Source organism: Nesoenas mayeri (assembly GCF_963082525.1).
Source record: "Nesoenas mayeri genome assembly, chromosome: 5".
NCBI lineage: Eukaryota > Metazoa > Chordata > Aves > Columbiformes > Columbidae > Nesoenas > Nesoenas mayeri.
Genome location: NC_137548.1, coordinates 50,196,858 through 50,222,112, shown reverse-complemented (window position 1 = coordinate 50,222,112; position 25,255 = coordinate 50,196,858). Strand labels below are relative to the sequence as shown.

The 25,255-nt window shown below is 40.0% G+C and overlaps 1 protein-coding gene across 1 annotated transcript in view; it reads right to left on the bottom strand.

Annotated features, from left to right (window-relative positions):
• LRRC56 (leucine rich repeat containing 56) overlaps positions 1–25,255 on the bottom strand; it is a gene marked incomplete at both ends in the record, with an annotated part of 54,145 nt that overhangs the window by 14,715 nt on the left and 14,175 nt on the right. Inside the window, one exon of the mRNA XM_080345272.1 lies at positions 19,654–19,714. Within this exon, the coding sequence (XP_080201398.1) occupies positions 19,654–19,714 (61 nt within the window). The remainder of the gene's footprint in view (positions 1–19,653; positions 19,715–25,255) is intronic.

The following is a 25,255-nucleotide window of genomic DNA, read 5'->3' as shown; positions in this document are numbered from 1 at the left end:
TATGGTCATGGTGTCCCTTCTGATCTTGGAATAAAGGTAAGAGTTCTCTTACATGTCTTCTCTTTATGGATCATGGGAAAAAAGAGCAGCTTTGCACTGCCCTGAGAACTTCCTGCAGCTTTGATACGGCTTTGCAGAAAAAAACTCTACAGCCAAATTGCCTGCTTTAGGGATACTGCACAGCCGGCCAGTCCAAGAGGTCAGGAAGGAGTGCTTTTACAAGTGGGGATAGGTGTGTTCTTGTTTGTGGTTTTTGTTGTTTCTCCACCATCTGAGTACTTAGGAAGGGCCATGTCAGGAGAAAGGAGACTGCATAAGGCTGAATAAAGGATGGATGCAAGGAAAAATATCCCCAGATGCTTCTCTTCTGTGATTTGCCCAATATAGGGTTGAATAGGAGTTCCCAGGGTGAAATCAGGAATTTTCACCCTTCTGCAGAATTGTTTGTCCACGGGTGTCATTCAGACCTATCTCACTTCATCCATCCTCTACCACTGCAAGTGCCCCAGGAACTGGGTGTCTCTGATCATCTCTTCCCTGAATGCTGCAGATTTAAGTAAGCTTATGATGGATACACAATAGAATGTGTTTACATAATGTTTTACAGCCTTTGAAGTACCAACAGTGCTGCTGACCTAATGGCCTCCACTGCATTTTGCGTATCTAGGCTGCTTGCTCATACTGACACAAGACAGATGCCACAAGGATAAAGAAAGCCATGCATACATGGAAACTCCCTTCATAAATAAAAAATACAGTTTCTCCTGCAAACATGCTGCACACTTACTTTACTTCATCTCTTAGCTATCAGGGTAACAGGGAACACCTGCCATTGTGTCACTGTACCTATGGCCAGATAAGCCCCTAAAAAGATGGAAGTTTGTCACATTTCTTTCCAAGTACTCAGTCAGATTTGCCTGCCCTGAAGAATTGTGATGTCCCTGTATGTCATTACATCCCCAGACTTGCAGAATATCTGTCAGTGATTATTTACATCGTATTTTATACATAAAATAAACACTGGTTCTAAGACTTCCTTAAAGAACAGGTGCCTTTCAAAGTAATATTTACAGGAATTTCTTATTAGATTTGCAAGCCATGTGCCTATAATAAGAAAGAAATTTAAATTAAATTACTAAAGCAGAACCTGCCATCAACCAGGGCCAACATATCCATAAACATAAGTATGGCATTAGAAGAAACATGAAGGAATCACATTGCTCATTTCATGGCCTACTTCAAGCACCGATGAGCTTTTCAAATTCCAGAAGTTTGCTGCAGGGTTTTCTTTTCTGTAAACCACTCAACACAGGTAAAGGAAAGCAGTCACTCTCATTTTTGTACCATTGAAACAATTGTTTCTGATAGACACTCCGTTCATTAGGCCAGCAAAACTGAAGACAGTCCTAATCTGATTACTTTACATATGGTATGGTAAGGTATGATTCATGACTGTTATTTTTATTTTTTGTCTTGTACTTCCTAACGGAAGGTCTTTTGCCACAGAAGGATCTTTCAGTAATATGTTTGTTCCTAACATTTCTCTGCCAATGCCGAAACAAAGTAATGGGTTAATTCCCATGCAGCTTTTACACATGGTGCTGAGAAGAAACAGCTATCTCCCCTACTGCTAAACCCTCGATCACTTCATGAATTGTGAAGAAGCAGTCCCCTGTTCCTGCTCAGAGGTCAAATGTTCTCAGAGCTAAATCATATTTGCCTCTGTGTGTTATGGTTTCTAATTCCAGTGCTAGCTATGGCTAAACCCAGCACACATGAACATGGTCAGTTACTGCTCACACCATCTGCTAAGTCACGCACAGCATGTATTCGCTATGTATTATTAGGTAACAAGCCTTCAAGCATTCTTCTCCTGCAGACACCAACAGGAGGAGAGACACCAGTTTAAATTACATATAAAACTCACTTACCTTACTCCTCACAATTTAAACTGCCAAGTCTCAAATCTATTCCAGTTTGATTCATGGGTTGCAGCTCTGACTCTCCTACAGTGCAAGTAGCATGTTTAAGGTCAATACTAATCAAAGTTGATTAGTATTAGTAGTCCAGACAAAGGAATTAGGTTGTATATCCCACGTCCTAGGTACTTGCAAAATGAAAATGCAGAACTGCTGCATGTTTGAAATGCAACCCAGCGTTTGATAACAGGGTCTCATTATCAAAAAATGCTTATACAGACACTTCAGAAAAGAAAGAAAAACTGGAAGCTAATGGGAACTGTTTTTTTATGAGGCCAAAGTTGGCTGTCCCATGCTCACCTTTAACCCATGACACAAGACACTAAGAAAGCATAAACTTTGTTGCACTAAGTGTTTGGTATCACTTGGCCCACTTTTGCTCTCTATTTCAGGAAAGGGAGTGAGCAAGCCAAGGTATCTTTGCCCCCTACCCCCCAGGAAGAGCACTCCAGCTCTTATGGAGAGCAAGTGTCTGCTCTCCTTCCTTCTGTGCTACCACAGATGGGCAGCAGTGAGAAGTTGGAAAAGGACTCTTGCCTTCACTGAGTCCCAACTGCAGAACTTCACTCCAACTTAAAGCCAGGAACAAAGTTCCCCTTCCTGACTCTGGGGTCATGCTAACTGCTGAAGAAGCCTAAAATTCTGGGTCATGCCGTCACATTTTGGGCCTGCAGATCATTACTCCTGTGTCTGTAATGAGTCATCTGCAGTCAGAGATGTTATCACAGCAAAGTACTTTTGCAAATGCAGGGTGTTTCAAAGCAGTATATTTCATGATAGCAACATGTTAAAATTACACAAAAATTTACAAGTGCCCTGGGAGAAGCATCAAGTGGTAATAATTTGAAACTCTATGCCCCCGCCCCTCCCCCTCACCCCCGTTCAAGCCGTTCAAGTGGTAAGAGTTTCATTCATGGGTGGTTTGTGGTTGCAGAGATACAGTGGTTTCAAATTGGATCCATCTTTTTGAAACACCTTGTCTTTTATTTGGTAACTAGCAAGCTAATCTTTCAGAAGCTGCGTGAATCCTACTGCAGCATCAGAGAAAACTCCCCTATTAATTACTACACAGATAATTGCCCCTGAGGGCATGGCTGCTGTGAGGTAAAACAGCAAGTTAGAGCAAGCTGCTCCCAACAAACGCACGCACCTGCATTTCTGAAAATACTTCTGAAATACTGCAGCTGGTGAGAAGAGCTTGCAAGAGATGGAAATACCTCCAGCTCCACTGCATCTGGCATGTCCAGCTTGAAGTGTGTCAGAGCAAAGCAAGGAGTTATACGAGCACTCATGACTGCTGTGTGTGTGCAGGTGTGCACATGATTAGGTTTGCATTTATTTTAAGTGCAGAGGGACAGATCAGCCCAACCCAGGACATGCATCTCATGACTTTTTAACAAGAAATTGAATTAAGAGGGGTCTGCACTCTGACAATAATTTACCAGGGTAAATTAATGTAATAATAAAGTCTTAATAACTGTTCACCAGGGCAGTAGGAGAGAAAATCCACTATAATTATACACATAATGTAAAAAAACACTTCCTCAAAAAAACCCACCATTGACTGAGACTAAAATTAATGAGACATGTCAGAGACCAGAACCCTCCTGTATCAGGCATGATATAAACATATAGAAAATGTCAGCATCTGTTCCGAAATTAGGGTAGAGACTATGACTGAGAAGTTTGGCAGCTGAAATTGGAAAAAGATGAGACATTGTACAAAGCTGGTGGCAGCTGGTTGAACGATGCAGCGCAGGAGCCCCTCGGTGATGTGCAAACAAAAAAGAGCATATAGAAGGAACCAGAGGACACTGTAGAAGGAACATTGCTCTCATTAGTCTACACAATGGATAATTCCAGTTCCAGTGGACAGCTGCCCCAGCCCAAGCAATGTGGAAGCTGGGAACTTTACAGAAACCACAAGGAATTAAGAGCTAAAGCAATTACATATCTTGCTCACTTCTGGTATGGTTCCTGCAGGTCAGTTTTGAAGCAGAGAGACAGAGCGGGGGGTGAGAATGAGTACATCCTATCTTTGGTTGTGATAAACAGAGGATCACAGCCTCTGAGGTTGCCAAACCTGTGTCCTCCAGAGTAATTACTCTACACACACCCCTACGCACTTGCATGCAGAATATGCACTGAATACCAAATAATGTTGTTAATACCCCAAAGTGCCAAGAAACCAAAATAGATTCCCCTAGTTTCACCTTGAACCCACAAACTTGCATTTCTATTTTTTTTTTTTTAAATAATATTAATAAACTGAAGGGTTTGAAACCTGGGTTCCAACTATCTCCAGATACTGCTGCAGGGACAGGGACTTATCAAACAGCTCTGTGTTTCTATAAGGGTCTTGGCAACACCCTCCCCACTTGTACACAACCATTTAGGATTTTTTCCCATGAAATTTGATGCTCCCAGTTTGTCATCACTCCCCCAGAGCGGGGGGAGAGCACAGGGGCAAGGAACAGTTTGGCTCACAACACTTAATAACACGTTTGAGAAATAATAGCATGTTCTTCCATTAATCCAACATACTTGTTACTGAGGGATTGATTTGCTCCAGCCAAAATTTTACTGGATGGAGACCAGACCTACAGAGCCAAATCACGCTCTTGGTTTCACTACAATAAATCTTGAATAGCTCCACTGAGCTCAAGCTACCCAGTAAACACAACAGCACAACCCTGAACACATTCATCAGATTAAAAACCATAGTTTCTTTTGGAAGCTGTTTTTGAATCATTTACCTAGAAATAAAACACTACACCTACTGAACTTACAAACAGTATCTCAAAACACACAAGCATCTGTTGAACAAATCTTCAGCAGAAATAAGTCTATAAAAGCCATTAATGCAGGTGTTAATTATTTTTAAATGTAGCTCTGAAAACAAATGCACCAGTAATTGGAAAGATTTAGATTTTAAAAGAGTGACCAAACTAAAGTCTTACAAAACTAAAAGTACCCACCATATCTCATCTCTGATCTACAGAAATCAAGTTGAATTTATCAAGCTGCACTGTGCTAACAATGATCCAATCCATATGTCAGCACACAATGGTTTGGTTGTACAGATAATTCTGACATCAGAAGCAAAAACTTTTAAAGCCTGAATGTTATTTAAATCAGTAACATATGTCCTAACAGGAAGCTTACATAATAGTTTCATTGTACTCTCAAATAGCTGTAAAGTATTCAAAATTTTAAAACTGACTGTATGCATGTGTTGCTCATACTTGATCAAATCCATGACACAGTCCTCAATTCTGCAAGGAGCACTGAGGCCGTGTCCTTATGTCCCTTTCACAATCAAACAAATGTCCTTTGAATGTAAAGACCTGACCTGCTTTGCAGTATTGCAGCCTTGGTTGGCCTTGTACTTACTCTTCCAAATTCCAGCAGCAATATTCTGAAAAGCATTGGCTTGGGTCTCCTGTGTCTTGCACCTCGCAGAGCCATGGCACACAGGTTGCCTTTAGCATCTTCTGCTCCCTTCCGCAAGTGTGAACTGCTGCCCAAGGTGTAAGATAACAAGGATCGTTTCCCATCTTTTGTGGCCAGAAGCAGCAGTCTGAAATGCTACGGAAATCCTACGGAAATGCTACGGAAATGTAGCATCTAATACTCTGGCTTCATTATTCCTTCTGAACTATGCATCTTTTTCACAGTAAGGGTTGGGGGACTTCAAAAACTACGCAAAAAGAGAGTTTGCTTGGCAATTCCAACCCATAAGCTTAAACACATCCAAGGAAGGCAAGTGTGTTTTAGGCTGAACAGAAAGCATGCATCTACCAAAGGTCTTTTTTAAAAACAACTGTGTCTATGAAATTCTGTTTTCATAACTCCCTTTTACATGCAAATGAAGAATTTCTATATGAATGAAAAGTTATTGTTCCTAATGGCCCTTGCAGTAGGGTGTCTCTATTGTCCCATCTTTCTGAGGCAACCTTTGCATGAATAAGGTGTTTTCCAAATGGGTTGCACTGCTGATGCCATCAGCAGTATTTCTTCCAAAATGATTTCACTACTTTATTCTATATTTTATTCCAGTTTTGTTGTTGGTTTTGGTTGGTTGCTTGCTTGCTTTCAAGTTTCACGCTTGGAAAGGGGCAAAGGTCTGGCATATTGCTTTTTTTTTTTTTTTTTGTTTTTAACCTGTGGATCTCTGCCACACACTTTGCTGATAGCAAAATGGATCTCTGGGGAGGAAATGCAACTCCCCCCATGCTGCACAAGGAGTAAATCAGGGAGAGGGTTCAGGGTTTCACACTTTGTCCAGACTCTGACTCTGCCTTCTCAGCTGCATTATGCCCAAGTGAGAGACAGCTGCTGCAGCTTTTGTGGGCTTGCTAAAGCAAATTACAGTTATCAATGAACCACATGCTTTGGCCAGCACTTTCTCTAAAGTAAAAGCCTGAAAAGAAGGACAGGAGACTACCAGGCTACAGCAGTCAAAAACATGAACCGTTCAAGGCAGTTTGGTTGTTGTCCAGGACTGGAGCCAAAGACCATGATAGTGGTAGAGTACTTGAGTTCTGCGATGGACACATCTGTGACCAATGCTTCAATCAGAGACACTGCACAAAAATCCTTGTTCCACTAACATCAGTGCCAAAGCTCCCTCTGACCTCAGTGGAGCTGAGATCCCCTGCTCCAGTGCCAGCACGCAAGGATTGCATCTGAAGACAGGAGAGGACAATAGAGGAAGAACTCAATCCCAACAAGATACATCTCTGGGCCAGTCCTGACTTACAACATTTTTACTCATCATTGTTGCTTCTCTTTGCCTCATTGAACTCACTGCAATATTATCCTAAATGATATGCTACTTGCAAACACTTCATTTTCCATGTCAGATTATACCTTGTTTAAACCAAAAGTGCTTGCTGAGACCGAGAGAGGTCTTTGTAAAGGAAATTGAGTGCTGATACATACACTTCTGTAACTACTCAGAATAGTGCTTAAGTTAACTCAGACACTTACTTCTATTGAGGTTAAGACACATGAAATGCAGCTTTCATTTTAAGCACTCTCATTTTTAGTTGCAGAATAATAGGCTTGATCAATGTTGATGTACTCCGAGTCAGGAACAGCAGTTCCCTAACACACAACTATACTCCATGCATGAGAAGGGTAATGTAATTTTGCATTAATTTTCTTTTGATCATTAAAACTGCTTGTCAGCTTAGTTACTGGTAGAGTTTTAACAAGAAAAGATCAGTTGCTTTAACTCAGCTTCCACAATTTGAAAGGAGTAGGGGTTGCCCAAGTGCAGTTCTGTGGGCTAAGACATGCCCTTGACCTTTTTTTTTCCCACCTTACTCCAGCTCTCACACTTGGCATGAAGCTGTGCCCCAGAGATGCTGTAGAAACCCAGCAGACCATGCTGCATCTCAATGGGTGCATTGCATCTTCCATAAGAGCAAGTGGATTTTCAAGTAGGATAAAGTTGAGAAACACAGTAAATAAAACTCTCACACCCACATATCCATTGCCCCTGAATTTAGCCCCAGAGCTACTGACAGTTCCTACAGGTTTGGCAATTGTTCATTCTCATTGCTGGAAGTTTATAATATATATAAAGAAACTAAGGATAACAAAATTGTGGTTACAGAATAAATTGTTTACATTGAAGGAATGAATCCCACAGCACTTTAAAATTGCCTGCATGAATAACTTTCAGTCTCCCACATGCTGTGTGCCTGTTTCACAGCATGTTCCGGGTCTGAGCTTTGACAGTGAGGCAGATATATTGCAACTTTGATCTTATCCTTCAAAATCAACACTTAAAACTTTTAATGCTGCAGGGCAAGCAAAAGGAATATTCTGTAAAAGATCCAAATCAGCCAACAGATTCACTGATGTTAAGACACACACCACAAAAACAAAAGTTCCCCAAACTTTTCTGTGTATCAGAGAAACCGGAATTCTAGATTAATCAACTAGACAGAACTAAAGAATTGGATCAATTGTGAGTTGCTATTCAACTTTTGTCACAGTAATGGCTATAGAGTTTCCACCAGAAAAAATACTTGAGATACAACAGAAATGGCTTGATATGAAAACCTAGAAAGAAAACATAATTTAAAGTGATTTAGTCTGAATATACAGTGGTGGGAATGCAGGTTCTTGCAATTCTTTAGATCTTACACATTTGTATAAGACTAATGATTTTCTCCTGTCACTGATGGGCATATGGTCATTTCTTATTTTTACTTTTTTTTTTTTTTTTAATCTGTGCCTATATTCAATAAGAAAACAGAAAAACTGCAGAAACTTGCAAAGAACAGGTACAGGTACAACTTGGGTCTGTGACTGGCTGGCAAATGCCAGCTGATTTCCTCTGAATTTCTTTTCTATCTCAGCTTCTAGTGCTCCTTCCAGAGTTTGCATGATAGACTTGTCTACATATGTCCCAAGTTAAGACTTTTTCCTCAAATGACAGCTTCAAAGGAGAATTTATCTGCTTGTACTGGCCTCCACATGTTCTTTTGCAAGAAGTAAAGAAGATTCAGAAGAGAAGTTTGTGGGACCTGAGAGCCCATCAACCTGACTACTGAGGCAGATGAGACCTTACAGATTTCCATACTGAGTTCGTTACTAAAGACAGAACCTCAGCATTTATTTCAGAGTACACCGATAGACATTCCAAATCTGGTGCAGATGTGCTAATTGGATGTATAGCAAATTCTACACTCCATCTTTGATTTCTTTCAAACAAATTCCCACTCCAGGGGCATCTAGTAGTAGAAATTATAATGCGTCCTCAGTCACGGAGATGAGCCTTAAGGTAGAAGCTCACAAGGACTCTCAGTTGCCAGAGATGCCACTGATCAACTTCACTGATCAGTCAAGAAACTTGATCACATGTGGCTGAGCACCCTCTTGCCAACACAAGTCTCAAAAGGCCTGCATACACTACTTCAGAGGAGCTTTTGGCTGTGAAGTAAGGGAAAATATTCCCCAAAACAGTTGCAGAAGAGTTGTGTAACCCACATTATTCAAATGGGGACACTCTCACCATGAAGTTCCGTGGCTCACTGGATCCAACCAGTGAAAACAAAGCTTTCTAAATGGACATATCTATAAATTTTTACATAAGCTATCTCAAATACATATCACCGTTAAGTACAAATGGTAGGAAACGAAATAGCTGTACTTCACAAGACACTAATACATAGATATACGGTTTTCTTTCAAACTGTCTTGAGAATAATATTTATTCTGCACCACTACATTAGCTTGAGAATCCAAAAGGAAGAAAATCTCAGTGAAGATGGCAATGAGTGGTATTTAATATTGATGAATGTATAAGGTAGAGAGAGATGACTCCCCCTAATTATAATGCCTTGTGAATTTAAAGGAAACACCAGATAACCTAAACTATTTAATAAAAAAAGAATTATTGAAAACAAAAAACCCCAACTCACTCAGAAATAAACTGGACTTTTACCTTAAAGTAGTGGGAAGAATCATTGCATATTGCAGATTACAGAAAACACTCAAAATATACAGATATACAGAATTTTCTTATTCACATACATGAACTTTACAGAGGGTCCTTTCAAAAACGGTGGCTGTATTGTTTAAACATATAAGAGTGACAAAATAAGACTCATTATATAAATAAGTGCATTTTAAAAATCTTCCAGTATGATTTAGCAACCATATTTTAATGTATTTATTTTATAAAGGATAAAATTTATGCTACTGATTCTTATTATTTCTAGGGTCAAAATTTAACATGTGGCAATAAAACTTTTCTTTCCTTTAATTTAAGAAGTTCTTGTGAAACCAATGTTATGTTTTAAAACTGGGTTTACCTTGGGATGCCGAGAGTGAGAACTTACAAGAAAAGCCTGTGGGACCTTAATAGGTGTAGGTATTATAAGTATAAATAAGGGCAAGATCAATTAAAAAACAATAAGCAGAGTAAACTAAACTTCTGTAAGTTCTTGCCTATGGTGAGAAGAAGCAGTAGAAAGTGGAGTGGTAGGATTGTGAGCCTGATGAAGTTCAAACCAGGAGATGCCACAAATGGTCTTTTGAGCACACAGTCTTTCATAAAACTTCCATTACCAAAAGTGGGTGGTAGGTTTCCCTACCAGACCTTTGTGTTCAGATTCTCATAAGGAACACACAGTGCGGTTTAAGGCAAAGGGTGAAAAATGTACATGCATTGTACCTGCTGATGGAATCACATACTTCACCTTGCAAAACATGAAAGTATTTCTCTGTTTCTTTTTGCGGATATTAATCCATCCTTGAAAGACCTGATGCACCCTTTAAAGATCTCAGGACAGAAGGATAAAACTTCACCAAACAGCAAATTAGAAATAAATCTTGAGAAAAAGAAGTGTGTATGTATTTTAGGGAAAAAATAACCACAGGTCCTCTGTGTGTAGTAATGTGTCCCCAGAAAATAAGAACAACTAAATCAGCTCCTGCGTGGACAACAGCTTAATTTTTCCCCCAATGTGACTCCCTTTCTTTTTAAAAATCAGCACTTACTTTGCATTTCAATAACATAATTTTCCACTGAATGTAATTATTTTCAATTAAAAAAAAACAACAACCAAAAACCCCAAAATAAACAACCAAACATAACAAAAAACCCAAACAACCAAACAAACCCACAAGCAAAAACAAGCTGCAGACAAGCAACTCTCTTGAAGCAGAGAATCGAAACAACCTACAAACCCACTAAATTAAGGCTAAGATTATTTTACTACCTATTTCCATGAAGACAACCCCTCCACAGCTGGATAGCTCCACTGGCAATGGTCTAATTACTACTGCTTCCCAACCCAGTTCTTTGGGTTTTCTCAGATGATGATTATAACCATTCTTTCTCATCGCTAACTTAAATGAACATTTTGGTGTAAATTTTCATAAGTGATCCCTGATGTTGACAGCTGAAACAGCTGCAAACCCTAATAGCTAAACAAGTAAGTACTTATTTGCTGTCAAAAATCAACTAGTTATTATCAATGTTTTTATTTATCGTATTATAGTAACCACCCAGAGCATGTGAGATCATGATTCCATTAGGCCAAGCCTTGTACGTAACTTATTCAAAAGTGTCTGCCCCAGAGTAATATATAAAAAGTAAACAACTGAGACTGAAAATATGTCAAATTCCTACCGCTAACCCGGAATGCTGTATTAAAAACAGCTAACCCAGGAAATGAGTCATATTTTTGAAGTCCTAGGCCAGTGGCTCAACTACAAAGCCTAGTCTTGCCAAAGCCTAGTCAGCCACAAAGCCTCTAGTCATTGCCATTGCTATGTCTAGTTGGTTCAAAGAGTAAAGCTGCCCTTTAATCCCAGAGACTGGAATCAGTTGAGCTTGTAGGCCCCTAAAAGGTTCCTTACTCACCAAAAGCAATTGGTGCACCTTAAGTAATTACTACTTGTAAGCAAACAGTATTTCTAAGACCAAAACACTGATTAATACAGAATTTCAGAAGTTTCATTTGAAAATGACAAACACTTTTATCTATGCATTTTCTTGATGAAGGAAAGGAGAAATGGTGTACAGAAGGTGAAAGTCCAAGATGTGGCTTTTGCAGGTGTAGATGCATGCACTTGTTTCTGCTCTCTGACTTCAAAAGAGTAAGGGATGGATTCTTTGCATGGGACCAAACAGTCTACCCTCAAGCACCAGAGAAGGAACGCAGGATGCCTGTATCCTGAGGCCTTCTCACAACAATAGAAAAGCTGAGAAGTGTCCACCATTCCCTCTCTAGTCCCCTAACCCCCTGGAGCACACCATACTATCAGCACATCAGCACATATCATATCAGCACACAGCAAGGTAGTGGTTGAGGCAGCAGTAAAGAGAAGCTGAACTCTCATCTCAGACGGGTGCATGGCACAACTCATCCTGAAAGGAAATGCAGCTTTTTACCAAATATACTCAAAGTGGTGTGTTTATTCAGATGTCAGGCAGTGAAGGGGCACAATTATTTATTAAACGATGGGCTTATTTTAGGTTGCAGGTGTTGACTGGCAGACTTGCCACACATGTTATCTATTATGTATTTACTTTGCTATTTCACTAGCCACATTCACACTGCAAAAAGTGTTGTGGTCTCTGATGATTCTCTCATGGTTTTCATACCCTGTACTGTACCACAGCTTGGATCACAAAATAGGAACATGATAGCCCTGCCCCGGGGGAAGAAACCTCTGTGGAACTACTCAGGTCACAACAACTGCAGATTCTCTCTGGTCTAACATGAGATGAATGCACTAGATCCTCCCCAATGACCCTATCATGACCAGGAGACTTTTAAAACTGAGGCTGTAATGGTAGGACTTGCCTCATAGCCCTGTTGCTTACAGGTACACTCTGCACCTGATAGCCTGAAATAGGTGGCAGGGGAGCTTCAGCTAGGGAAGGCTGCATAAAACATCGTGCTGAAGGCAAGAACCATGGAAAGATACTGCAAGGCCACAAACCTGTTTTGATGTCCTCCATGCTTGCTGCACAATGGGGCCTGAGCTCCAGAACCAGAACAGTGTATTTGTACAGAAAACAAGTTCAGCTTCCCTTGCTGGTAAATCAGCCCATCAGACTCCCTGGTATCTAAGGTCATAAAGGCATTCAGACTCTCTACTTTGGACACCTGATATGTTGAAACTAAACCACAAAAAGACAGAAGCATTACATTACCTTCCTAGTCAATGAAGAGCTAGGCATCTCAGAAAGGTCCACCCAGAACTGATAAATGGTCAAAGCAATCAGACTCTCCTAGGGCCTCATATGGACAAGCTGATTGTTCTTTACTGAAAATAATCCATTCGACTAAAAGCAGCTGTACTTCTGTCCCAAAATCATGACATTTTATCAATAACATGAATGTCTTTAAAATTGTCAATGCTAAACAAAACCTGAGGTCACAGCAATTTTGCCAAGGTTTGGAATATTCCCAGGGATCTGCAGGCATTAATACAGAGAAGACTCATTAACACTGAGATTAAGATTAAAATTAAATACTTTCCTAGCTCCTGGCAAGCACTCAAAGTCCTCAAATAACATGTTCTTAAGAAAGACTTCATAGCAGTCTTAACTGATTAAGGACTTTCAGGCTACAAAAAAAGAAACAACGCAAACACTTCCTAAAGAAACTAGCAGGAATTTGAAATTAAATGCTTTCCCCATCCAGAAAGGCAAATGTCAAAGCAAACAGTGATGCGCTGGGCACTGAAATATGGAAATTAAGAGAGTCATCAAGACCAAATCAGAGCATTGCTTCTCTGAGTGCATGTGTAAGTACAATACAGAGCAAGACCACCTGGATCCCTCATTAAACACTGTAACTAACTACTGTAATACAAATATCTTAATCTTTAATATAAACTAAGTAACCGACTTGATTTTAGAAAATATTTTGAGATTGTATCTAACATAAAAGCAACACTAGTCCTTGTTGCACAAAACTCATGGTATTTACATGCAGTACCTATGTTTCCTGCATCAGATACAGAAATCCATTAAGTGCAAATTATGAGGACTGACAGAAGAAAATGTAAGCTGTAGGAAAAAAAGAATAAGGAAAGGAATAAGTAAAAATGACAAGGAAAAAGCAAATTTAGGGGAGTGATGCCCATAAATCTCTTACATTTCAGAGAAAACAATCAAGCAAATAGTGGTGCCTAGATACACACTATCAGCAATACATCAAACTTTGGGCTGATTAGCATCACAGCTTAGTCTTAAACAAAATGGTGGAACTTGGTCCAGATCTGGCAAAGCACTTGGACCAATGTTCAATTTTCAGCTTGCAAACAGTTCCATTGAAGTCAAATTTCTTGTAACTTTAAGAGCTGAACATTTCTTTAAACTCTTTGTTGGATAAATACAAAGGACTAATAGTGTTAAGGTCAAACTCCTAAAGATCCCAATTTGGGTCTCAAACATATTTTTAAACATTGGTTTAAAGCCCTTGCTCTCAATTAAGAAGGATTTTTTTTTGTTCTGGTCTTTTAAAGCAATTAAATAATCAGTCAAAAGCTCAAATAACTTGGCTCACATTTTCAATTACTTTTTCACAGTCCAAGTTTCATATATTCAAAAGTAATGCAAGCTTTATGAAGGCTGGGGAGGGACCATGAATTTACAACTAAAGTAGCTCAACCACATTCCTCATCAAAGGAATCAGAACTCCTTCAGGAACTATCCAGAAAAGCCAGTACCCAAAATCACTGACCTAGCAAGCCTTGCTCTCCCACAGAATATTGTAATACATGAGTGCCTTGATTTCTCACTGACAGAACATCCCTCCTTGATTTCTATTGAACGGAGAATGGCAATGTACACCTCAGCATCCTCACAACTTAAGTTCCTTTGTGAGGTTAACAGGAGCAAATGTTTTAAAAAAAAGAAAAAACAAACCAAACAAAACACTAAAGTCAGGATCACACATCCGTATTTTGACATCTCTCTATATACAGTTTACTGTCAAGAGAATTCTTCCCCCATTTTCAAACTGAAAACTATGTTTTAATTGGTGTTTGGCTACGGTATCCACTCAGTGTGAAGTTATGTCCTCTGCACTCACCAGGAAGGACGTAGCAACCCAGACAGAGCTCACATGGAAACATGCAGCCATCCAGACCTCAGGCTGCAGGGAGTGCCAGAGCCTTTCACTGGTATGGGCTGGCAGTAGAGACAACAGCTGTGCGAGATGGGACCAGGTGGATGACCTGCTGAGCCTGGTGGCAGAGCTAAAATAGAGTAGAAAGGTTAAGAACCATCAGGGAGTCTGAGAAGGAGACAGATTTGTGGAACCATGCTTTGGCCACCCTGATACAGAAAGAGGAATGGCCATCAGAAGAAAAACAAGATCAAGAGGGTCCTGAATCTTCCCCCCACAAGACTGAAGGCAGTAGCTCAAGGGAAAGGAGTTGAATGGAGGCAAGTCCACACTTGCAGTGGCACGTGAAACCCCCTCTTGCCCACCTCACCCTACCAGGTGCCTCTGTACAACAAGTATGAGGCTCTGGATATGGAAGGATGAGGAGGACAAAGGTTCATATACACTGGAGGTGTTGACGTGATCAGAACGGCCTACTCTCTGTATCATGATGACCTCCATGAGGAAGATGGGTTATAGTTGCAGGTGACTCCCTTCTGAGGGGAACAGAGGGTCAAACATGCTGGACAGACCCTCCTCTTAGGGAAGCCTGCTGCCTCCCTGGGGCCAGGGTTAAGGACATCACTAGAAAACTTCCTAGTCTGGTAAAACCCTTGGACTACTACCCATCACTGGTCTTCCATGTGGGTGGCAATGAAGCTGTGACCTGTTGTCCAAGGGCAATCAAAAGAGACTCCAGGGCCTTGGGATGGTTGGTAATGGAATCAGGAGCACAAGTGATTTTCTCCTCTCTCCTTCCAGTTGTGGGCAGCAACATTACCAGAAAAAGACAGACCCAGTCTATTAATACATGGCTCTGCGGCTGGTGTCATCACTACAATTTTGGGTTTTCTGATAATGGGATTGCCTACATAGCACCAGCTTTGCTGGTGTCAGTTGGAATTCATCTTTCTCAAAGTGGGAAGATGGTCCTTGCTCATGAGCTAGCAGGGTTCATTGGCAGAGCTTTAAACTAGACATGATGGGGTAGGTGGATGATATCAGGCTTGCCTGTGGCAAGCTGTGGGACAAGGTGACAAGGTTAGAGGGGTGGGGTGATAGCAAGAACCCTCAGCCAGTGGCCGTAAGACATGTTGGCCACACTGGGGCACACTTGAGGTCTTATGAAGATGAACCAGGGTCTCCTGAGGCAAAAGGAGTCAATAGGAAAACACCAGTTAAATACTTCAGAGGAATTAAGGGGTGTTCCTCTAACAAGGTGACATGGCCAACAGCCCAGCTGAAGTGCCTCTAGACCAGTGCATGCAACATGGGCAAACAGGAGGAGCTGGAAAGCCACTGTGCTGCTAGAAATCTAGGACCTAGTGGCCATGATTGAAACTTGGTGGGACGGATGCCACGACTGGAATGCAGCAATCAATGGCTATGGCCAGTTCAGAAGGGACAGGCAAGGAAGGAAGTGTGGAGTGGCTGCCCTCTACATCAAGAGAGGGATAGAGTGTGAAGAGCTCTCTCTGAAGAACAGTCATGAGCAGGTTGAAAACTTATGGGTAGGAATCAGAGATCAAGGCAAAAATGGAAACCTTGTGGCTGGTGTCTACTAAGGCTGCCCTATCAGGGTGAGATTACTGACAAAGACTTCTTACTCCAGCTACAGAAGGCATCACACTCACAGGCTCTTTTCCTGCTGGGGAACTTCAACCACCCCAACATTTGCCAAAAAAGCAGCACAGCGAGCTGTAGGCAATCCAAGAGCCTCTTTGTATGGGAATATTGCAGAAGATTGGTGAGGAGGTTGGTTAAGTGTAAATACACTCAAGTGACTTGCAGCTGTCTGTAGAAAAAGCACATACATCACACTAATTGTTTTACTGACCTCGTATGCTCGATGAGTAGAACTTCTGTGTTGGATAACACAGGCCTGTGAGAAACTCTAGACACCTTATCACTATGAGACTCCTGCCTTGCTGTGAGGAAGAGCGAGAGGCTGCGCCTGCTTGAGCTCAGCAGGCCCAGTGATCTTCTACCAGGGCTGAACTTACCAGCGTCTGCGTCCCCACTTGTGTTACCTCTGCATGGGAACTTAGGTGCTACTTCGGAGATCCCTCAGTAGAGAGGTAACTGAAATAAAACTTGCTCTTTGTAAATGCATTCATGGCCTGTGGCTCTTCTTGCGACGTGTCTGCTTTGGTTCACACATTCCTGGAGTACATTGAGGATAACTTCCTAAACCAGGTAATAGACAGCCCTACCAGGAGGGATGTGGTACTAGACCTGATGCTCATCAATGCAAGGGAGCTAATCAGTGACATCAAGACTGGAGGCAGCCTGGGCTGCAGTGATCATGCACTGGTGGAGTTTGCAGTCCTGAGGGATGTGGGACAGGTGAAGAGTAAAGTCAAGATCCTGAATTTTAGTAAAGCCAACTTCCAGCTCTTCAAGGAGTTAGTCAATAGGACCCCCTGGGAAAGTACCCTCAAGGACAAGGGAACAGAACAGAGCTGGCAGATCTTTAAGGATGCTTTCCATAGAGCACAAGAACAGGTTGCTCAGAGAGGTCGTAGATGTGCCATCCCTGGAGACATTCAGGGCCAGGCTGGATGGGGGTCTGAACAACCTCATCTAGTTGAAGATGTCCCTGCTCATTACAGGAAGGTTGGACTAGATGACCTTTGAAGGTCTCTTCCAACCCAAACTATTCTATGATTCTATGAGTTCCATTTCACCCTAAAATAATTAGAAAATTCTACTCTGCAAGACAGAACAAAATACAAATAAATGGACAAAAAGCAAGTTTCCCATCTTTTTACCCACACATGCATACACACTGACAGTCTTTTGTTCATAGTGATTCACTATAATACATTTTTTCACATAGTATACAATGAAAAGCATTTCAGCTTTTAACACCCTAAGTATATGTGAAACACCCTCTACCTTTTGCCTGCTTTTCTGTCCCTACCTTCTTTTCAGTAAACAAACCGATCTTCCAGTCTGCCCTTATGAGACATTTCCTGTTATCTGCTGCCTATTTTCAAATTACAACCACAATTATTCTGACCTTATGGCTGAGAAAGTCTGTGAGAATTACTTTTTGTAAGAAGGAAGAACATTTTTTCTATCATCCTGAAAACCTCAGTTGCAAGGATTTGAATAAATACAACAAAAGAACCACTTTTTAGACAGAATTCAAACATCATCAAGTTTCATTCAGAAATAAGATTTTAAAATATTTTTGAATAAATGGCAACAGCCTGCTAGAATGGAAGCAGGTATGTTACATTAGCTATAGCAGACATCACTACTGATGTGACAGCAATGTTACTTAAATGGGCATTAAATTGACATGATACAGACACCCTAAAATAAAGTTCAAGTACTCAGGCTCTGCTTGCATGTGCTGTACCCTTAAGTGATTTGTGTATATCAATGACAGATTGTCAAAGATGCGAATTAATAAAGGAAAGCTACTGCTGCATTATACTGACCGAGTTCTAGTCTGGGAGAGCTAAGAGTCATCTTCTTCCTTTATCTATTCCCTGACAATTATATTTAATTGGCACACAGAAAGTATGTTTATTTAAAGGAGCAGCGGGTAGCTTATTCTGAGGTTTGTGTGCCTGGGAAACATCACAATATTAGACTTGATATCCAAGACTAAACGTATTTATGTTATAGCTGATCAAATCAAAACTCAACTTGAGACCAAATGTTACCTGCACTAAGGACCACAAGGATGTCAAGTAATACAAAATGGTTTGCCAAAACTTTTAATGACAGAAGTTAGATTCTCAGAATACAATGGGATGTGCAAAATCCTACTAAAGCTGTAAGTCAAATGAACTAAACAGTTTCACTTTTCTGATCTGCATCTTGTATTCAATATCAACAGAACAGGTCAAAACATTTTCTATCAACACATTTTAAGAGAATACTTTTTTTTTGACCAAAAAAAGTCTTTTTAATATAAAAGATCTTTTGATATTGTCAAAAATTACATTTTTTTCCACCCACTACTTACTCCTCCATTGCAATAATGGAGCAGTTTCATGCTTACAACAGCGGTTGGTTGCAATTAAAATAATTGCAGCAATGTAGAATTACCACTTTTCCATGTTATGAACTAGAAGGTATAAAAAAATATTTAGACTACAAATACTTCATGTCATCACCAGAATAAGGGAAAATAAGATCAAAGTGTGACAACTGAAGTTCACTAGCTACCTTAGTGACAATCCATGAAATAGAGAAGAATTTACTGTCATTTCCCATCAGGAAACATGTTCTCTTTAACAAGAATTAGGAAAATCACTATTGTTTTCCCCACAAATTGGCAGATAGCTATATAAAGCCAGAGAGCACTTCTGTTTAACATAAAGATGACCTTTTACACAGCCCTTTACTGAAATGTACTGTATTTTTCCATTATGTATTAATCACCAAGGGTAATACAGATATCAGCACAGGAGAGAGAAGACAGCTCTGTCTCCTCATTGCAATAATTTTCACTTCTACCTTCCCAACCTGCCAGAACCCCTCTCTGGGAGGAAATGTGTGATGCTTTTATGGAGCTCAGCAAGCCAGTGACATGCAGTCTTCATAGCAGCTCTCATAAACCCAATTTCATCGACTTCAACAAAGTCAAAGTGATTTTCATCAGCTGAGGAACCTGTCTGACCTGTATAGAATACGATACTGTGCACAATAAAAGCCCAAAGGCTGAAACACTCTGAAATCCAAGTGCCTAGACATAGATAAGAAGCGCATTTCTAGGTCCTTTCAAATTTGCAATAAATTGTCATGGACTTCATCATGGCAGGAGCTTCCCTGGTGGCAAACTGCGGCTAATTCATGGGCATCACTGCAGCTACACTGATTTATTCCAGCTCGGGTCTTGTCCTTAAACTCATGTGGCTGCAGAGCATATATTATTGATCTAATCCACTATCACGGCATGCGGAAATGGAAGAAATGAAAGTAGCACAAATGAAGATTTTATCACTTAACTGAAATAAACATTAAAGAATAACAGCCCTCAATTTTATTTTTCTTTCACTTCTTACCTTACAGACACAAGCAAGCTATTGTTCAACTTCAGTTCTCTCAAATTAGGTAGATAGACACCTATGGGAACAGAATAAAGAATCACTTTGCAGACCTGGGAGTAGATTAAACAGAACTTCTGACAATTATAGGCTGAAGCACCTAATTTTACATGCATTTCTTACCTGTTTCTGCCTGATGTGTGCTGGACGTCTTCTAAGAAAATTAATGAGATAATTTCACTCAAAATATTTCACCCTTTGCATTTTTGCAACATATACATATTGTCTGTATGACTATCCAATTACAATTTTTGGAACCCCCCTCTGACAATTCTGATAGAGCACCTTTCCAGACAGACAACAAAAGAAACTGGCTTGATGGGTGACTGTTTCTTTTGGTCTGATTCCCAGTCCTTATTGACTACTAACTGAGAGATAGTCTGAAGAGGTAGGGGATGCTTTAGACCATGAACTCTGATTTCTACATAATGCTCTTGCTTCTCTCCCCCAAATTTTTTTTATACCTATTTAACAGCATGTAGTGATGGACTTATGGGATACACAGCTAAGAAACACTTACTCAAAATGTAATTTTGAGTCAAACAACAAAAGCATAATATCCCAGGTCACAGCTTCATCTTTTCTAGCTCACAGGTCCCCAAAATACTACTTACATTTTGCTAAGCATTGTCTTCTCCTTTTAATTTTTCTGGATGTGACCCATTGTTTACTCTTAAATTGTCCAAGTTTCACATCTATGAAAACCTCAGTATGCTCTTGTTATTACTTTGATTAATGCTTTTTTCTTCTTCCAAGAGACATTTGCCTTTTTGGTTGCCTCTACAGGTATCTCTGAATCAAAATCGTAGACCAAATCCCTCCAAGCTACAGAATAATTCGGGTATAAACTCAAGCCCCAGGAAACATTCGCTACTGACAATAGCAAACTTTTACCCATCCCCACCAGCAGAGTTTATGCATGGCTGGTGAGCATCCTCCAGTATGACATGTAACCACGCAGGGGTAATATCAGTTTTAGACACACCGAATTGTTGCTAAAACATTAAAAATATTTGCTGAGAACAGACTTTATGAGTAATCTCTCTCTGGCAAGAGTGATTCAGCAGTGTCCAGAAGGCCATCATTCCAGCTCTTTGTGAAGGAAAGGAAAAAAAGGGAAAGGGGAAAGTGGAAAAGGGAAAAGGGAAAGGAAAAGGAAGGAAATGATGCAAAAGCAAACAAAAGAGGTTGTGGTGTTCATTCCATTTCCCCAAATAGAACAAGAGCATTTATTGCAAACAATTTTAACAAATCATGTTTTAGGAGAGGCATTATCTATATCTAATGTCTTAAAATTTGGGAGTGATTATAATCCACATATTGATCTTCATGCTATATTGCAAATATTTAACTTTGTGTCTTCACAAAGTTCTTTGGAAAATATTAAAAATTCAAAACACATACAACTTTTTAGCCAAATTTTTAATAATTTTCCATAATCCATAAAAATCGTAGTACAAGTTATAACACACCAGTCTCATCCTGAAGGGCACACTTTCTCATATCAAAAAAGTTTTACAAAGTATGGCAACAAAATAATTTGGAATCCTTACAGAGCAGATACTAGGATCTCTGTTAGTTATTCACAGCAGTCATACTTGCTACTGAGCAAAGATTTCCTCAGATGTAATCCATGCACTAAGAAAACATCTGCAGGAAAAAAACAAAACAAACCCCAAAATCAAAACACCAAACCAAACAAACAACAACAGACAAAAAAAAAAAACCCGCCAAAATGCAAAACCAACCAAAACAAACAAAAAAGGACAAACCAAAAAGCTACAAACCAAAAGAAACCAACAAAATCTAGATTAAAAAAAAAAAACAACAACCTGCTATCATGTTTCTGATAAGAAACCTGAAGCACAGAGATGAAATTACTTGCCCCAAAGTGTTAAAGGAAACAAGAAGGGTGCAGTAGCCTCTCCAGTCCCAGCACAGCTGTGAGTAATAGCCTTGCCACAGGTTCAACCAGAGATGTTAAAGGGTTACCAAGCACGGGCTATGGCAAAGCATTACAAAGGAAATGGGTTTGAAAAACTCATATTAAGCAGAAGATTTGAATTAGGAGTCAAGAAGACCAGCTCAAGAGAAATGGAGATATTTGCTTGAGACAAAGCCTTCCACTGAATGTATTTAGGGTTGGTTCAGGCAAAAAACAAGTATTAAAGGATTCAAAGAGGCAGAGTGACAGGCTGATGATACAATTTTCGCATCTTGTTATTTCATTATTGTAACCTGATCCTGCATCTCAGACATTTTTTCCCTGGTACCTTGTAGAGTGTTAAACTCTAATGTGCTGTTTACTAGACTGAAATAAAAGTATACTCTGTGCAGTGGTGCAAAATGCTGCCAACAAGACTACTGCAATACATTTCTCCAGTTCTGCAGGTTCTTCCTTCCTTTAAGTTTTATAATTGATATGTAATTGTTCCTTCGGTGCTAAGAATTCATTGTCTATTTGATTTTACTGTTTTTTATAGTCCCAATTCCTTATATATAGAAAAGACGCTGGAAGATTAAGAAGATAAAATTGTAAAATTAATATGACAAAATAAGAGATCTATCCAAACATAACAACATACTTCTAATTTTCTTAATTTTAACCTTCATGGTATCTTTCCTGAGAGCAAGGACACAATTTTTTCTTATAGTAACATAAAAATACTCTAAAATATCAACAATATTAACTTCTAATATTAATTTTTAAAGTACAAACAATATACTTCTCATCCTGAAACTGCTGTCATACTATAGAATTTTGATTTTTAAAAATTAGAATGGTCCAGAAAAATGTTGCTGACTGCAGTACAAGGCTGAGAATTCAGAATGGCGAGCAATGTTATCTCCTCTATGATTCACTTTCACTAGATACCATTTTTGTTACATGGTTATAAAATTACTTATCACCAACAGTATACTAGCATTAACCTGTTTGTTGTGGTTTAACCCGAGCTAGCAATATAACCACAATAGCCATGTGCTCATTTACCCCACTCCCACCCCTGAATAGGGGACAGAATCAAAAGGGGAGAAACTAATAGATTGAGATAAACACAATTTAATAAAATAACAGAATAGTACGAATATACTATCACTACTACTGATATATATAAAATAGAAATAGAATATAAAATAAAAGATACTCAATGCAATTCCTCACAAATTCCACCCATGCCAAGCAGCCAGTCCCAGGAAGCAGCACCTGGTCCCAAGCAGCTGATCTCAGAGAGAGGAGAGGAAAAAAAAAACGGCAGAGAGACACAGAGGCCTCTGCAAAACAGCAGAATGGCAAAAAAAGCCAAACTAAAGAAACTCCCGAACAGAACTCCACTGAAACTGAAACAGGTCTCCTTCCAGCTAGAAAATTCCAAATCTCCGAAGCATAACACTAATGGGATGGAATATTCTTATTGATCAGTCTGGATGTCAGTCAGGGTCTGCACCACCTGTGCCCCTCTTACTCGCCACCCAGTGCCTGTGGGCAGAGCTCTCAGAATGGCCTTGGCTCTCAGACCAGAGCAATTAAAAACACTAACTCCACCCCAGGGCATTATCTTCTTGTTCTGAAACTAAATCCAAACAACAACTGTGCTAGCTACAAAAAATAAAGTTTTCTAACTGCATGAAGAAAATTAACTCACCTTCTGTCAAACCAACACACTATTCTACTGTACTGTCTCAGTGGAATAAAACTTAATGAAGAGCAGAAAGAAATGGAAGTGCAAGGTAGGTGAATAAAAGTGATACATGCACACACAACAACATAGCTTTAAGTGCAGCAGTCCACAAGCAGGGTGGCAATGCAGATATCTTTCTGAGCAGTCTTGGTATAGCAAGTGACATTTAAATAACTGACTAGAAGTAAGGAAAAAACAGACGAGATGCTGGTTTTATTATTCTAGAATCTACAACACTTACGCTTATAACACTTGTTGCCTCAGTACGCTCTTACAACTGCTTGGGCAAAACCTGCCCAAGGCCTGCTGCAGTGGGTGCTGTGGCACCTTCTCAGAGAGACTTGTCAGTACCAGCTAAACCAAGACCAGCGTGGGCAGGGATGCACACACCAGATTCACACATCCAATCTCCGCACTGGTTTCCTGACCCCGCAAGTATCTGCTGCTGCAACGCTGGCTACCAGCAAATGTCTCCTGGCTTCGCACCAGGAACACCGACAAACAGATCAAGGGGAAAGAGAGATTATGACCCCATGTGAAAAACAGCACGTGCCTACTTCTAAACCTTTAGCAGAACTTTTCCTTGATAAAATGCATGCAAGGGAAGTGCCATACTCCAGACCATAATCAACTTAGCCTGGCTGCCAGCAGGCAACAATTTAATAAGTACCAGCGAACAGCACTGTGGGTAACTTGATTTGTAGCTATTAAAATCACTTAGAAATAAGACAACTATATAGTGTTTTAAATGACTCTATCCCACCATTACTTTCAACAGGAATCTCTATGAGTCAGTTGTGAATGCACAGATCTGTCAGCAATTAAAATTGAAGGGATAACATAATGAAATAGTCCACCTGTTTGAGTATGAACTCAAGCCTACAGTCAGCTGAAGAGCATAGAAGTAAAAGTCAAGATTTGCAAAGCTGGATAGAAGACTTGCAAGGGAGCTTCAGTGTTTTGCCTGTCACTCAGCAAGGTGCACTGATTACAAACAGCTAGAGATTTCAATAATTACCCAGAGCCCCACTAAGACTCAGATTCAAACTCTGGCATGAAGCCTTTCCTTAATTTTAAAACTGATCACAAGAAAATATTTTAGTATCAGTCTTTTTGTGTTTTAGCCCACAACCTGTCCCTTAGAAACATAACTGTTCCTCCTCACCATGTCACTCCATTGTGTAAAGGCTGACCTGTGAAACTGGGAAAGATTAGCACATCACAAAGTGGAAAGCTCAAAAGAAAAACTCAAGCAACATGCTTTAAATCGCTCTGGAAATCTTGCTTTAGCATCTCCTTTACAAGATGTAGGCCCTCAGTGCTTGTGTTACAGTCTACATGTGGCTGTGAAGACTGAAATGTTTCTCAAGTGGAAATTGTGATGTAAATTTGGGATTTGAGTGCTCTAAGGTTCCAGGTGACCCAGAGTTATGTGCAGTCTAGCAACCTGCAACTCTGTCACCTGGCCATTTAAGACCTTGTACAGCCTGTTCTATCTTTACACATAAAACCAGTTAAAACAATATTGTTTACTGAATGCAAATGGGTCATACAAACAAATAATTGCTTGATGATAAAGATGCTCCTGCCCACCTGCAACTGAGGAATGCAGTGAGAGAAATGTTAAGTGATTTAATGTAGCTATAAAGAAAGCTAATTAGCAAAGTTTGGAATGCAAATAGAAACACCAAATTGCAGAGCAGTCCAAACTGGAGAGGACAGCCAGAGGTCTTGAGCTGTCAAGACTTCTGCTCAGAGCCAAGTCTTTTGTGAGATCAGGACTGGGTGCTCAGGGCTTCACCCAGCCAGGTCCTGAAAATCTCCAAGGATGGAGAATCCAAGCATCTTTGGATACCCCTATTGCTCAACAGTCCTAATGA